At 39.9% G+C, this 16,758-nt stretch overlaps 1 protein-coding gene across 3 annotated transcripts in view; it reads left to right on the forward strand.

The window, feature by feature from the left end:
- The window catches only part of lhx2 (LIM homeobox 2), a 166,114-nt gene that overhangs the window by 57,592 nt on the left and 91,764 nt on the right, over nt 1-16,758 (forward strand). For all 3 annotated transcript variants that reach the window (XM_062959497.1, XM_062959496.1, XM_062959495.1), the window contains exon 4: nt 9,358-9,563. In XM_062959497.1, the coding sequence (XP_062815567.1) occupies nt 9,358-9,563 (206 nt within the window). The remainder of the gene's footprint in view (nt 1-9,357; nt 9,564-16,758) is intronic.

The following is a 16,758-nucleotide window of genomic DNA, read 5'->3' on the forward strand; positions in this document are numbered from 1 at the left end:
TGGCAACATCAATGATCCAAACCTTGTTCTTTTCCACAACTGTGATGTCTGGTGTGTTGTGTTCCAGAACTTTGTCAGTCTGAATTCGGAAGTCCCACAGTATCTTTGCGTGTTCATTTTCCACAACCTTTGCAAGTTTGTGATCCCACCAGTTCTTAACTGCAGGGAGGTGATACTTGAGGCATAGGTTCCAATGAATCATTTGGGCCACATAGTTGTGCCTCTGTTTGTAGTCTGTGCAATTTTCTTACAGCAGCTGAGGATATGATCCATGGTTTCATCGGTTTCCTTGCACAGTCTGCATTTTGGGTCATCAGCTGATTCTTCGATCTTGGCCGTAATTGCCTTTGTCCTGATGTCTTGCTCCTGGGCTGCAAGGATCAGGCCTTCTGTCTCCTTCTTCAGGGTCCCATTCGTGAGCCAGAGCCAGGTCTTCTCTTTATCAGCTTTTCCTTCAATTTTGTCAAGGAATTTTCCATGCAGTGTTTTGTTGTGCCAGCTGTCAGCTCTAGTTTGTAGTGCGGTTTTCTTGTACTGGTTTTTTGTCTGCTGTGCTTTGAGGAGTTTCTGATTTTTGACTTCAATCAAAGCAGGTTCTTCACTTTGCTTGACATATTCTGCCAGGGCATGTTCTTCTTCTTTGACTGCTTGTTTTACTTGTAAGAGTCCTCTGCCCCCTGATCTTCTAGGCAGATACAGCCGGTCAACATCACTGCGAGGGTGCAGTGAATGATGGATGGTCATGAGTTTTCTTGTTTTTCTGTCCAAATTGTCCAGTTCCACCTGTGTCCAATTTATAATGCCAGCAGTATATCTTATGACAGGCATGGCCCAGGTGTTTATGGCCTTGATGGTGTTGCCTCCATTGAGCTTGCTTTTGAGAATTTTTCTGACCCTTTGTGTGTATTCTTTACTGACCACAGTCTTCACATGTTCATGCTTGATGTTGTCCAGCTGTAATATGCCCAGATATTTATAGGCCTCTGGCTGGTGACACTTTATTGTTTGGCCATTGGGCATATTGATGCCCTCACTTTCAATTATTTTTCCCTTCTTCAATGCCACTGTCGAACATTTGTCCAAACCAAACTCCATGTTGATATCAGTGCTAAAAATTCGGACAGTGTTGGTCAGAGATTGGATTTCAGTTTCTGTTTTCCCATATAGCTTCAGGTCATCCATGTACATTAAATGTGAAATTTTGTGAGAATTCTTAGATGTTTGGTAGCCGAGATTTGTTTTTTGTAAGATTGTTGACAGAGGGATCATGGCAATAATGAAAAGCAGAGGGGACAATGAATCTCCCTGGAAAATTCCTCTCCTGATGTTGACACGTCCATAGCTTTCATTTCCAACAAACAGTTCAGTTTTCCAGTGCTCCATCATGTTTTCAATGAAGGTGCCAACGTTTTTACTAATCCCGATGGTGTCCAGGCACTTGATGATCCAGCTGTGTGGGAGTGAGTCAAAGGCCTTTTTGTAGTCAATCCACGTCATGTGAAGATTAGCTTTTCGGCTCTTACAGTTCTCCAGAATCATTTTGTCAATCAATAACTGGTCTTTTGTGCCCCTGCTTTTCCGTTTGTTGCCTTTCTGTTCATCTGGCAAGATGTTTTTTTCTTCAAGATAGTCTTGAATTCTGTCAGCTATGATGCCAGTCAGTAGTTTAAACATAGTGGGCAGACACGTTATTGGCCTGTAGTTTCCTGGTGCTGCTCCTTTTGCTGGATCCTTTTGTATCAGGTATGTTCTTCCAGTTGTTAGCCATTCACTGATACTTCCTTTCTGCAGCATCTCATTGAATTGTTGGGCCATTTTTCCATGTAAACTAATCAGATGTTTGAGCCAAAATCCATGAAGTTGATCACTACCAGGCGATGTCCAGTTCTTGACTTTTTGCACTCGTTTGCTGATCATTTCAGTTGTTATTTCCATCTGTTCCATTTTGTTCTGTGAGAATTTTCCTTCAAACTCCTTTATCCACCCAGCGTTTTTGTTGTAGTTTTTATTGTTTTCCCAAAGTTCTTTCCAGAACTTCGGTTTTATGGTTACTGTGTCTGTTGTTTGGTTCAGACTCTGGTAGAACCGTCTTTGGTCTGATTGAAACAGTTGATTTTGTCTGTACTGGATGATTCTGGCTTCATACCTTTCAATTTTTCTGGCTGTTGCTGTAATTTGTTCTTTCACGATTTCCAAAGCTTCTTCAATTTTTCTGGTGTTCAGCCAGTACTTTCAGATCAGGTATTGCTTGATTTTGTCATTCTTCAGTTTCTTCTCTTTCATATTTTTCAGGTTACTTGCATCTGATCTAAGCTTTTTGATTTTCAACTCTAGCCTGACCTTCCACTTTGGTTTTCCAGTCGATTTTCTTTGGGGCTGCCTTGGTTGTAGGAGCCCAGGCTCTTCTGTTACTATCACTGCTGCACTGTAGGCAAACTGGTTTGTTTGTTCAATTGATGTTATTTGGACAGTGGAGAGTGCTGCATTCACATCTTTCATGAGAGGCGCCAGGTGTCTCTTGGGCACTGTTTTTAGAGTTGGGAGCCGCTTTCTTATTGCATTTGCTGCAGCATGAGCCATGATCTTATCCTTGAGCTCTTGTTGTCTTGCTGTCAAGGTTCCTGGTGGTTCAGCAGATGTTTCAAGTGCTGGTTCATGAAATTCTTGCAAAAGCTCCACACTTCTTCTTCTTCTTCTTCTTCTTCTTCTTCTTCTTATTATTATTATTATTAAAGTTCTGCCTGGTGGCAGGAAGGAATTGGACTGGATGGCCCTTGGGGTCTCGTCCAACTCGGTGATGATGTATAGGGTTGCCATCAACTGATAGAGAAATCAGGGGAAATCCCCGTTGCCAAACTGGTTCAGACTGGCTCAGGTTCTCCCCCCAGTTCCCTGCGAGGAGGAGCGCCCATTCACAAGGGCATGAGGTTGGACAAAGAGGCCATTCAGGCTTTGTCTGGGCAGACTGGCGATGTTTTTGGCAGGAAAGGGACCCGTTCAGTCTGGTGGCAAAGGCCCAGCCTCTTTGCTTCTTGTTTGGAGAGCTTGCGAAAGAGGAGGAGGGACAGGGCTGGCCGGGGAGCAAGATGTAGGCCGTAGAATTAAAAAATTACAGACTTTTAAGTATAATATGGATGTTGCTCCCTCCTCAATTCACCTTGGAGTTGGTGGCACAGTCTACCACATGGCCATACAGCCCAGAAAACTCACAGCGACCCAGAGATTCCGGCATGAAAACCTTCCACAACCTAGTTTGTGGCATCCACCAAAACAACAAGTTTCTGGAGTAGAACCCCTTCAAAAAGCTACACTGCTGCATAAAAATCCAGATTTATTAGCTTTATTTATTTATTTATCTGCAGCATTTATATTCCGCCCTTCTTTCTCACCCCGAAGGGGACTCGGGGCGGATCACATTTCACATATAGGCAAACATTCAATGCCTTTTAACATAGAACAAAGACAAACAAACATAGGCTCCGAGCAGGCCTCGAACTCATGACCTCCTGGTCAGAGTGATTCATTGCAGTTAATTGCAGCTGGCTTGCTCTCCCGCCTGCGCCACAGCCCGGGACTGTATTATACGTCAATGTGGACTCATATAATCCAGTTGGAAGCAGATCCTGTGGATGAGGATCTGCTTTGATAATCTGGATTATATAATAATAATAATAATAATAATCCGAAAATACATCCCACAGTCCTAGACACTTGGGAAGTGTTTGACTTGGGATTTTGTGATACGAAATCCAGCATATCTATCTTGTTTGCTGTGTCATAATAATAATAATAATAATAATAATAATAATAATAATAATAATAATCCTAAACACTTGGGAAGTGTTCAACTTTTGATTCTGTGATACGAAATCCAGCATGTCTATCTTGTTTGCTGTGTCATAATAATAATAATAATAATAATAATAATAATAATAATAATAATAATACATCACAAAGTCCTAGACACTTGGGAAGTGTTCGACTTGTGATTTTGTGATACGAAATCCAGCATGTCTATCTTGTTTGCTGTGTCATAATAAAATAATAATAATAATAATAATAATAATAATACATTTATTTATACCCCGCCTCCATCTCCCCCGATAATATTAGATAAAAACAGAGACAATAAACAGTACATCCTTAAACAAAAACATACACCAAATTATAAAAATTTAAACATTAACCTATGAAAATAAAAACACACTTAATAAACATGGAATTAAAACATGGAATCAGGAAACAACACTCCCTTGCCTACTTTCCAACAAAGCTCACCACCTCTGAGGATGCCTGCCATAGATGTGGGTGAGACTGGGTGGCCATCTGTCGGGAGTGCTTCGATTGTGTCTGCCGGCCTGGCAGAAGAGGGTTGGACTGGGTGGCCCTTGGGGGTCTCTTCCAACTCTAGGATTTTATGAACTCTCTTTGGTACAGAAAACTTCTAAAACTACAACCTCCGGCATGCGATTCTATCAAAGTGGTGTCAAACCGCTTTCATTCCACAGTGTAGACGCACCCAAATGAGGAAGAGAGAAAGAGCATAGGGAATAGCTTTGAACGTTTTCAGAGGCAGTGTATTTTTTTTCAATGACATTGCAAAAGGTGCTACTATCAGATTCTAATGTTCTGATATTCTGATGTTGATGTTTTATGCTGGTTTGTATGTTTATACTATTTTACCTGTTTTACATTGGTTTAATTATGCAGTATTTTATTGTATGTTGAAACTGGGCTTGTCCCCATGTGAGCCGCCCCGAGTCCCCTCTGGGGAGATGGGAGCGGGATATAAAAATAAAGTTATTGTTATTGTTATTATTACTATTTTAATCACCTTCGGATTTTCTCATTGCAAGACATTCCAGCATTTGAACACACATCCACGGCATCTCCGCTAATTCCAATCAGTTCATTAATTCCGGCGTTTGACTTCCCGGCCGCCCTTTATTTACTCAGTAAACGTTCAATAAAGGAAATAATCTGCATTTAAACTAAATCTGTGTCAGTGTCGGGAGTATATTGGATCCCGGATAACGGACAACGGCAGATGTGTTTAGACAGCTGGATCAATTATTCCCATTTTAATACTCCCAAGGCAGATATTTTATCTGATTTCCCTCCTTCTTTGATTTTATTTTTTTGCTTGAAGTCATTTTGGAAGAAGAGGTAAATAATGGGCAAGGGCGCGGGGCATCACACGAGGCTCCTACCTTTCCATAGGTGAGCAAGGATGTTACCTATGGAATTTATTTATTTCGTTTGTTTGACACAAAATAAAGAAATTCCATAGGTAACATCCTTGCTCACCTTTAGGAAGAGAGTAAACACTTGGCTTTGGGAGCAGGGCTTTGATAAATAGTACTGTGCAAAAAATATTATTATATATAATAAAATATATAATATAATAAAAATATTTATTTTTTTTAGCCTGGAAATTGTGCAATGGGTTTTGGAACGGCATAAGACCTTACCTTTGGATGACGTGTTATTTTATTTCACATCTGTGTTTTATGCCTTAGACCTTACCTTTGGATGACTTGTCTCATATCGGAATGTATTTTGATTCTGTTTTATTTCTGCTTTTAATTTTTATAATTCTATTTCATATCTGTGTTTTATGCCTAAGGCACTATGTAAGTGCCATTCATAAGCCGCCTTGAGTCCCCCCCGGGGTAGAGAAAAGGCAGGATATAAATATGGTAAATAATACATACCGTATTATACTCGAGTATAAGCCTAGTTTTTTAGCCCTTTTTTTAGGAGTAAAAAAGCCCACCTCAGCTTATACTCGGGTGAGGGTCCTGGTTGGCTTATATTTGGGTCAGCTTATACTCGAGAATATATGGTACATTTATTATTTTTCTCGATTATTATTGGTATTATTACATTTATTATTTTACTCTATTATTGTTGCTACTATTACATTTATTTTACTCTATTTTTATTATTATTAATATACATTTATTATTTTAATCTGATATTATTATTATATTTATTATTCTACTCTATTTATTATTACGTGTATTATTTTCCTGTATTTATTATTATTATTATTGCATGTATTATTTTACTCTATTAGTATTAAAAGGATACATAAGCACATTGACATTGAAGAAGATGAGAATAATGATTTGATCAGAGTTGGACAGTCTTATCTTAAATTATTTATTTATTTATTTATTTATTTACTACATTTATATCCCGCTCTTCTCACCCCGAAGGGGACTCAAAGCGGCTTACAAATCAAATGTACATACAATATATTATTAGAATAGCACAATATAAGCATTAAATTACTATATTGTACTATATCATTATATGGTAATATTATTAGTAATATTACATTTAATATATAATTAATATTATTTTATTGTATTATTAGTAGTATAATATTGTATTCCATTATAATATTATTATCAATATTATATGTATATACAATATATTATATATTTATAAATTATTATAAATTATTAGAGCTTGATGGAAACACAGTAGAGTCTCATCCAACACTCGCTTATCCAACGTTCTGGATTATCCAACGCATTTTTGTAGTCAATGTTTTCAATATATCGTGATATTTTGGTGCTAAATTCGTAAATACAGTAATTACAACATAACATCACTGCATATTGAACTAAGTAGTCAAATGTATTGTATAACATGATGTTTTGGTGCTTAATTTGTAAAATCATAACCTAATTTGATGTTTAATGGGCTTTTCCTTAATCCCTCCTTATTATCCAAGATATTCACTTATCCAAGCTTCTGCCAGCCCGTTTAGCTTGGATAAGTGAGACTCTATTGTATTAGCATAGCACAATATAAGCATTAAATTACTATATTGTACTATATCATTATATGGTAATATTATTAGTAATATTCCATTTAATATATAATATATAATTAATATTATTATATTGTATTATTAGTAGTATAATATTGTATTCCATTATAATATTATTATCAATGTTATATGTATATACAATATATTATATATTTATAAATTATTATAAATTATTAGAGCTTGATGTAAATATTCCAAAACATTTAACCAGTTCCCAGGTTTTTTTTGGTAAAATTAGATACCTCGGCTTATATTCGGGTCGACTCATATTCGAGTATATATGGTAAATAAATTTCCAAAAGACATGATTTGAAGGGAAACCAAACTGGGAAAATCCCAAGAGGCAGTGCATTTCTATTTACTTTTTCTCCTCTATGGATTTCTTATTGCAAGCAGATTTTTTTTTTGTCTTTTTTGCAAGCGTGTTTGTATCTCCTGCCTGCCTTTGCAAAAACAATCTGTGCAGATCGAGGTCCATTTTTCTCGGTCTTGCAAGCGCTTTTGTTTCTTCCTTAGTGTAGCCGTATGAGCCCATCTTGATCCAAATTGTCTCCCCGAAACGCGTGGAAAAGACGAGTCCTCCAAACAGATTTCTTCAAGGGAATTTGGGATTCAGTGGGAGGGAAATATGCAACTGGAAACTTGTTTATATCTCATCCTGTTTTGATTGTTTGCATATTTGGTATGTTTTAAATTGTATGCGGATGCTTTTATATTAAGCCGCTTTGAGTCTCCTGCAGGAGAGAAAGTGGGGGATAAATATAACAACAACAACAACAACAATTTATTATTATTGTTATTATTATTAGTAGTAGTCCCCTCAGGGAGGTAGGGCGGAATACAAATAAAAATTTATTATTATTTTATATTATTATTATTATTATTATTATTATTATTGACACAAAGACATAGTATGACACAGCAAACAAGATAGATATGCTGGATTTCATATCACAAAATCACAAGATGAACACTTGCCAAGTGTCTAGGATTGTGTGATGTATTATATTATTATTATTATTATTATTATTATTATTATTATTATTATTATTATTATTATTGACACAAAGACATAGTATGACACAGCAAACAAGATAGATATGCTGGATTTCATATCACAAAATCACAAGTCGAACACTTCCCAAGTGTCTAGGACTGTGTGATGTATTATTATTATTATTATTATTTTAAATTGTGTGTTGATGTTTTTATGTTAAGCCACTTTGAGTCTCCTGCAGGAGAGATAAAGCGGGGGATAAATATAACAACAACAACAACAATTTATTATTATTATTTTATTATGACACAGCAAACAAGATAGATATGCTGGATTTCATATCACAAAATCACAAGTTGAACACTTCCCAAGTGTCTAGGACTGTGTGATGTATATTATTATTATTATTATTATTATTATTATTATTATTATTATTATTATTTTAAATTGTGTGTTGATGTTTTTATGTTAAGCCACTTTGAGTCTCCTGAAGGAGTGATAAAGCGGGGGATAAATATAACAACAACAACAACAATTTATTGTTATTATTTTATTATGACACAGCAAACGAGATAGATATGCTGGATATTATTATTATTATTATTATTATTATTATTATTATTATTATTATTGTGTTGTCGAAGGCTTTCATGACCGGGATCACAGGGTTGTTGTATGTCTTTCGGGCTGTGTGGCCATGTTCCAGAGCATTCTCTCCTTATTATTATTAGACCCCTCAGGGAGATAGGGTGGAATACAAATAAAAAATTATTATTATTATTATTATTATTATTATTATTATTATTATTATTATTATTATTTTAAATTGTATTCTGATGCTTTTATGTTAAGCCACTTTGAGTCTGGGTTACTGTGAGTTTTCCGGGCTGTATGGCCACGTTCCAAAGCATTCTCTCCTGACGTTTCGCCCACATCTATGGGTGAGACTCTGAGAATTTACGGTGTTGCAAAATGACTTGTTTGTATCTGTGTGCCCTCAAGCTGTCTATTGACTTATGGAGAGACCCCCCCAAAAAAATCAATTTCATAGGATTTTGGGTTGCTGCTAGTTTCCCAGGCTGTATGGCCATGTTCCAGAAGCATTCTCTCCTGACGTTTCGCCCACATCTATGGGTGAGACTCTGAGAATTTACGGCGTTGCAAAATGACTTGTTTGTATCTGTGTGCCCTCAAGCTGTCTATTGACTTATGGAGAGACCCCCCCAAAAAATCAATTTCATAGGATTTTGGGTTGCTGCTGGTTTCCCAGGCTGTATGGCCATGTTCCAGAAGCATTCTCTCCTGACGTTTCGCCCACATCTGTGGCAGGCATCCTCAGAGGTGGTGAGGTCTGTTGGAAACTAGGCAGGTGGGGTTGATATATCTGTGGAGCATCTTGTTTGCTGGAGGCCAGTGTGAATGTTGCAGTTGGCCAGCTTGATTAGCATTGAATAGCCTCGCAGCTTCAAAGCCTGGCTGCCCACCCTCATACTGACGTGTCCCTTTCTCCCTCCAGCCCTGAGCTGCAATGAGAACGACGGGGACCACCTGGACCGCGACCAGCAATACCCCAGCAACCAGAAAACGAAGCGCATGCGGACCTCCTTCAAACACCACCAGTTGCGGACAATGAAGTCTTATTTTGCTATTAACCACAACCCGGACGCCAAGGACTTGAAGCAGCTCGCGCAGAAGACAGGCCTGACCAAGAGAGTGCTCCAGGTAAGGAAGGCCCACCTGTTGGAGGAGGGCACGGGCGGGGTGGCCTCTTGCGCCCGGTCCGTTGGCCACCCTTGCGCTGCCAGAGGGGGAAGTGGGGGCAACAAAGCCCTCGTTTCAAAACCCATGTTTACGTAGATATAACAAGTCAAAATATGTGTGTATGTTTGTCCATTTGCACCACAAAGGCTGCTGCTAGGTGAAGTGGTTCTCCGTGATGTCACTGGATTGGCTGTTGCTAGGTGAAGTGGCCTTTTGTGACTTTACTAGATTGTCTATTGCTAGAAGAAGGATTGGCTGTTGCTAGGTGAAGTGGCCTTCTGTGATGTCACTAGATTGTCTATGGCTTAGATGAAGGATTGGCTGTTGCTAGGTGAAGCGATCCTTCATGGTGTCACTAGATTGGCTGTTACTAGGTGAAGTGGCCTTCTGTGATGTCACTAGATTGTCTATGGCTTAGCTGAAGGATTGGCTGTTGCTAGGCGAAGTGATCCTTCATGGTGTCTCTAGATTGGCTGTTGCTAGGTGAAGTGGCCTTCTGTGATGTCACTAGATTGTCTATGGCTTAGCTGAAGGATTGGCTGTTGCTAGGTGAAGTGATCCTTCATGGTGTCACTAGATTGGCTGTTGCTAAGTGAAGTGGCCCTCTGTGATGACACTAGATTGGCTGTTGCTAGATGAAGGATTGGCTGTTGCTAGGTGAAGTATCCCTCTGTGACATCACTAGATTGTCTATTGCTAGAAGAAGGATTGGCTGTTGCTAGGTGAAGTGATCGTGATGTCACTAGATTGGCTGTTGCTGGGTGAAGTGGCCCTCTGTGATGTCATTAGATTGACTGTTGCTAGGTGAAGTGGCCTTCTGTGATGTCACTGGGTTGGCTGTTGCTAGGTGACAGATTGGCTGTTGCTAGGTGAAGTGGCCTTCTGTCATGTCGTTAGATTGGCTGTTTCTAGGTGAAGTGGCCTTCTTTGATGTCACTGGGTTGGCTGTTGCTAGGTGAGGTGGTCCTCTGTGATGTCATTGGGCTAGATGTCATTTTGTTGTCATCCCAATATCGGGAAAGCAGCGAGATAAGAATAAAGTGCATCTACCTATACATGTCAAAGTTGAAGTATGTATGTATGTATGTACAGTAGAGTCTCACTTATCCAACATTCGCTTATCCAACGTTCTGGATTATCCAAGCCATTTTTGTAGTCAATGTTTTCAATACATTATGATATTTTGGTGCTAAATTCGTAAATAAAGTAATTACTACGTAGCATTACTGCCTATTAAACTACTTTTTCTGTCAAATCTGTTGTATAACATGATGCTTTGGTGCTTAATTTGTAAAATCATAATGTAATTTGATGTTTAATAGGCTTTTCCTTAATGCCTCCTTATTATTCAACATATTCGCTTATCCAACATTCTGCTGGCCCGTTTATGTTGGATAAGTGAGACTCTACTGTATGTTGCTAGGTGAAGTGGCCCTCTGTGAATTCACCTGGGGGGGGGGGGGGGGAGAAAGGAGACATGTCTATGTCGGGAAAGGAGAAGTAAGGGAGAAAGTAGACAGTGATATTTGGGCAACACCGGGCATGTGCACTATTGGTGTTCATTTTCTGAGATGTTTGCTTTCAATGTCCCCAAAATAGTGCGCCACGCAACTGTGATGTGGCAAGCTTATACATCTCCGACCTCCAAGCGATGTGGTCCTTTGCAACCTTAACCTTGTTCGGGCCACGAATTCCTTTCTGAACCCACGCCAGACCTTTCTCTTTCTCTTTAATGTCGTCTTTCTTCCTCTGTTTTGCTGAGCTGAGTGTCTCTTCCAATGCGTCACGATGCGTCCAAAGTACGACAGCCTAATTGAGCCGTTTGGTGCTTCTGGGGACAAGCCGGGCTTAATTGGCTGTCAGGCCCACGCGTTTGTCCTTTGGGGAAGTCCGGGCTGTCTGCAGGACTCTCCTCTTCTCCGGCCTCGTCCTTCACATTAGATTCAGTCTCGTCCTGTCATCGTCCTTCGCTCTCCGTCTTTCATAACCATACACAGAAAGTAGGGATAATGCTGACTTTGGGATTGAGGAAACTATCTATCTATATATATATATAAAAGAGTGATGGAATCCTGGCGACCGCCAAAACAATAAAACTAAACAACCCACAACCTCGAAAATTGACAACACAACCCATCATCCACGCCTCTAGGTTGATACAACAAAAAGAAAAGAAAAATAAAGTCCTAATTAGAGGGAGAGGAATAATTGTTTTTATCCAATTGCTGCCAGTTAGAAGACTAAGCTCCGCCCACTTGGTCTCCTAGCAACCCACTCACCCAGGGGACAGGCAGAGTTAGGCCTCACTTAGGCCTCTTCCACAGATTATCTAATTTGCCCTGGATTATATGGCAGTGTAGACTCAAGGCCCTTCCACGCAGCTGTATAACCCATTTATAATGGACTTGATGCCAGGGGAAAACCTTTACCTTTTACCTTAACTACCACCAATTCCACAATACTTTATTTCCCATACCACCAGACTTCGCCACAGCAACGTGTGGCCGGGCACAGCTAGTTATATTATAATATTATTATTCATTATTCATGACTACATTGAAACTACAATAGAGAGAAATCAGCGTGGAAACTGCAAGAGGTACCATAGATTGTTGTACGCGGAAAAAAATGTAGTAAATAGTTTTTGATTTATTAAATACAGTTATATATTACGATTATATATTTTTGTTATTTCAACTATACATATTGTGAAATTACGTTTTTTTTTTCTCGAAGTGACACACCACCCAAGTCAGGCTAGTTTTTTTTAGTGAATTTTGGCACACCAAGTACAAAAGGTTGCCCATCATTGTCCTAACCCAAACCCCTCCAGTTATCAAATTCCGGTATATCAGGTCTATGTGCCAAGTTTGATTCAAATCCATTGGTGTTTGAATTCACAGTATTCTTTGGATCTCCCGCAAATTAAGGTGAATTTCGCCCAAAGCCCTCCAGTATTTTTGGCTGGTCGTGGGGGTTCTGTGGGCCAAGTTAGTTCCAGGTCTGTCATTGGTGGAGTTCAGAATGCTCATTGATTGCAGGTGAACTATACATCCCAGTACCTACAACTCCCAAATGTCCCTGCCATTTTGACTCAAAGCCCACCAGTATTCAAATATGGGCATATCGGGTATGAATGGCAAGTTTGGTCCAATTCTATTTTTCGTGGAGTTCAGAGTGCTCATTGACTGCAGGTGAACTATACATCCCAGTACCTACAACTCCCAAATGTCCATGCCATTTTGACTCAAAGCCCACCAGTATTCAAATGTGGGCATATGGGGTATGAATGGCAAGTTTGGTCCAATTCTATTTTTCGTGGAGTTCAGAGTGCTCATTGATTGCAGGTGAACTATACATCCCAGTACCTACAACTCCCAAATGTCCATGCCATTTTGACTCAAAACCCACCAGTATTCAAATGTGGGCATATGGGGTATGAATGGCAAGTTTGGTCCAATTCTATTTTTCGTGGAGTTCAGAGTGCTCATTGATTGCAGGTGAACTATACATCCCAGTACCTACAACTCCCAAATGTCCATGCCATTTTGACTCAAAGCCCACCAGTATTCAAATGTGGGCATATGGGGTATGAATGGCAAGTTTGGTCCAATTCTATTTTTCGTGGAGTTCAGAGTGCTCATTGATTGCAGGTGAACTATACATCCCAGTACCTACAACTCCCAAATGTCCATGCCATTTTGACTCAAAACCCACCAGTATTCAAATGTGGGCATATGGGGTATGAATGGCAAGTTTGGTCCAATTCTATTTTTCGTGGAGTTCAGAGTGCTCATTGATTGCAGGTGAACTATACATCCCAGTACCTACAACTCCCAAATGTCCATGCCATTTTGACTCAAAGCCCACCAGTATTCAAATGTGGGCATATGGGGTATGAATGGCAAGTTTGGTCCAATTCTATTTTTCGTGGAGTTCAGAGTGCTCATTGATTGCAGGTGAACTATACATCCCAGTACCTACAACTCCCAAATGTCCATGCCATTTTGACTCAAAACCCACCAGTATTCAAATGTGGGCATATGGGGTATGAATGGCAAGTTTGGTCCAATTCTATTTTTCGTGGAGTTCAGAATGCTCATTGATTGCAGGTGAACTATACATCCCAGTACCTACAACTCCCAAATGTCCATGCCATTTTGACTCAAAACCCACCAGTATTCAAATGTGGGCATATGGGGTATGAATGGCAAGTTTGGTCCAATTCTATTTTTCGTGGAGTTCAGAATGCTCATTGATTGCAGGTGAACTATACATCCCAGTACCTACAACTCCCAAATGTCCCTGCCATTTTGACTCAAAACCCACCAGTATTCAAATGTGGGCATATGGGGTATGAATGGCAAGTTTGGTCCAATTCTATTTTTCGTGGAGTTCAGAGTGCTCATTGATTGCAGGTGAACTATACATCCCAGTACCTACAACTCCCAAATGTCCATGCCATTTTGACTCAAAACCCACCAGTATTCAAATGTGGGCATATGGGGTATGAATGGCAAGTTTGGTCCAATTCTATTTTTCGTGGAGTTCAGAATGCTCATTGATTGCAGGTGAACTATACATCCCAGTACCTACAACTCCCAAATGTCCCTGCCATTTTGACTCAAAACCCACCAGTATTCAAATGTGGGCATATGGGGTATGAATGGCAAGTTTGGTCCAATTCTATTTTTCGTGGAGTTCAGAATGCTCATTGATTGCAGGTGAACTATACATCCCAGTACCTACAACTCCCAAATGTCCATGCCATTTTGACTCAAAACCCACCAGTATTCAAATGTGGGCATATGGGGTATGAATGGCAAGTTTGGTCCAATTCTATTTTTCGTGGAGTTCAGAGTGCTCATTGACTGCAGGTGAACTATACATCCCAGTACCTACAACTCCCAAATGTCCCTGCCATTTTGACTCAAAACCCACCAGTATTCAAATATGGGCATATGGGGTATGAATGGCAAGTTTGGTCCAATTCTATTTTTCGTGGAGTTCAGAGTGCTCATTGATTGCAGGTGAACTATACATCCCAGTACCTACAACTCCCAAATGTCCATGCCATTTTGACTCAAAACCCACCAGTATTCAAATGTGGGCATATGGGGTATGAATGGCAAGTTTGGTCCAATTCTATTTTTCGTGGAGTTCAGAGTGCTCATTGACTGCAGGTGAACTATACATCCCAGTACCTACAACTCCCAAATGTCCATGCCATTTTGACTCAAAACCCACCAGTATTCAAATGTGGGCATATGGGGTATGAATGGCAAGTTTGGTCCAATTCTATTTTTCGTGGAGTTCAGAGTGCTCATTGATTGCAGGTGAACTATACATCCCAGTACCTACAACTCCCAAATGTCCATGCCATTTTGACTCAAAACCCACCAGTATTCAAATGTGGGCATATGGGGTATGAATGGCAAGTTTGGTCCAATTCTATTTTTCGTGGAGTTCAGAGTGCTCATTGACTGCAGGTGAACTATACATCCCAGTACCTACAACTCCCAAATGTCCCTGCCATTTTGACTCAAAACCCACCAGTATTCAAATGTGGGCATATGGGGTATGAATGGCAAGTTTGGTCCAATTCTATTTTTCGTGGAGTTCAGAGTGCTCATTGATTGCAGGTGAACTATACATCCCAGTACCTACAACTCCCAAATGTCCATGCCATTTTGACTCAAAACCCACCAGTATTCAAATGTGGGCATATGGGGTATGAATGGCAAGTTTGGTCCAATTCTATTTTTCGTGGAGTTCAGAATGCTCATTGATTGCAGGTGAACTATACATCCCAGTACCTACAACTCCCAAATGTCCCTGCCATTTTGACTCAAAACCCACCAGTATTCAAATGTGGGCATATGGGGTATGAATGGCAAGTTTGGTCCAATTCTATTTTTCGTGGAGTTCAGAATGCTCATTGATTGCAGGTGAACTATACATCCCAGTACCTACAACTCCCAAATGTCCATGCCATTTTGACTCAAAACCCACCAGTATTCAAATGTGGGCATATGGGGTATGAATGGCAAGTTTGGTCCAATTCTATTTTTCGTGGAGTTCAGAGTGCTCATTGACTGCAGGTGAACTATACATCCCAGTACCTACAACTCCCAAATGTCCCTGCCATTTTGACTCAAAACCCACCAGTATTCAAATATGGGCATATGGGGTATGAATGGCAAGTTTGGTCCAATTCTATTTTTCGTGGAGTTCAGAGTGCTCATTGATTGCAGGTGAACTATACATCCCAGTACCTACAACTCCCAAATGTCCATGCCATTTTGACTCAAAACCCACCAGTATTCAAATGTGGGCATATGGGGTATGAATGGCAAGTTTGGTCCAATTCTATTTTTCGTGGAGTTCAGAGTGCTCATTGACTGCAGGTGAACTATACATCCCAGTACCTACAACTCCCAAATGTCCATGCCATTTTGACTCAAAACCCACCAGTATTCAAATGTGGGCATATGGGGTATGAATGGCAAGTTTGGTCCAATTCTATTTTTCGTGGAGTTCAGAGTGCTCATTGACTGCAGGTGAACTATACATCCCAGTACCTACAACTCCCAAATGTCCCTGCCATTTTGACTCAAAACCCACCAGTATTCAAATATGGGCATATGGGGTATGAATGGCAAGTTTGGTCCAATTCTATTTTTCGTGGAGTTCAGAGTGCTCATTGATTGCAGGTGAACTATACATCCCAGTACCTACAACTCCCAAATGTCCATGCCATTTTGACTCAAAACCCACCAGTATTCAAATGTGGGCATATGGGGTATGAATGGCAAGTTTGGTCCAATTCTATTTTTCGTGGAGTTCAGAGTGCTCATTGACTGCAGGTGAACTATACATCCCAGTACCTACAACTCCCAAATGTCCATGCCATTTTGACTCAAAACCCACCAGTATTCAAATATGGGCATATCGGGTATGCAAGTTTGGTCCAGATCCATCATTGTTTGGGTTCATAATTGTGCTCTGGATATAGGTGAACTACAACTCCCCTACAAAGAGAATTGGGATGTTATAGTTCTTGCAGAAGCAAGGCCTTTGTGATGTCGGTGATCTTTCTGGCCAACGTGGTTTCGTTTTTGCAATGCAACTGGGAAGAGATATTTTAACGCCTTGT

The sequence above is a fragment of the Anolis carolinensis genome, unplaced genomic scaffold (assembly GCF_035594765.1).
Source record: "Anolis carolinensis isolate JA03-04 unplaced genomic scaffold, rAnoCar3.1.pri scaffold_7, whole genome shotgun sequence".
NCBI lineage: Eukaryota > Metazoa > Chordata > Lepidosauria > Squamata > Dactyloidae > Anolis > Anolis carolinensis.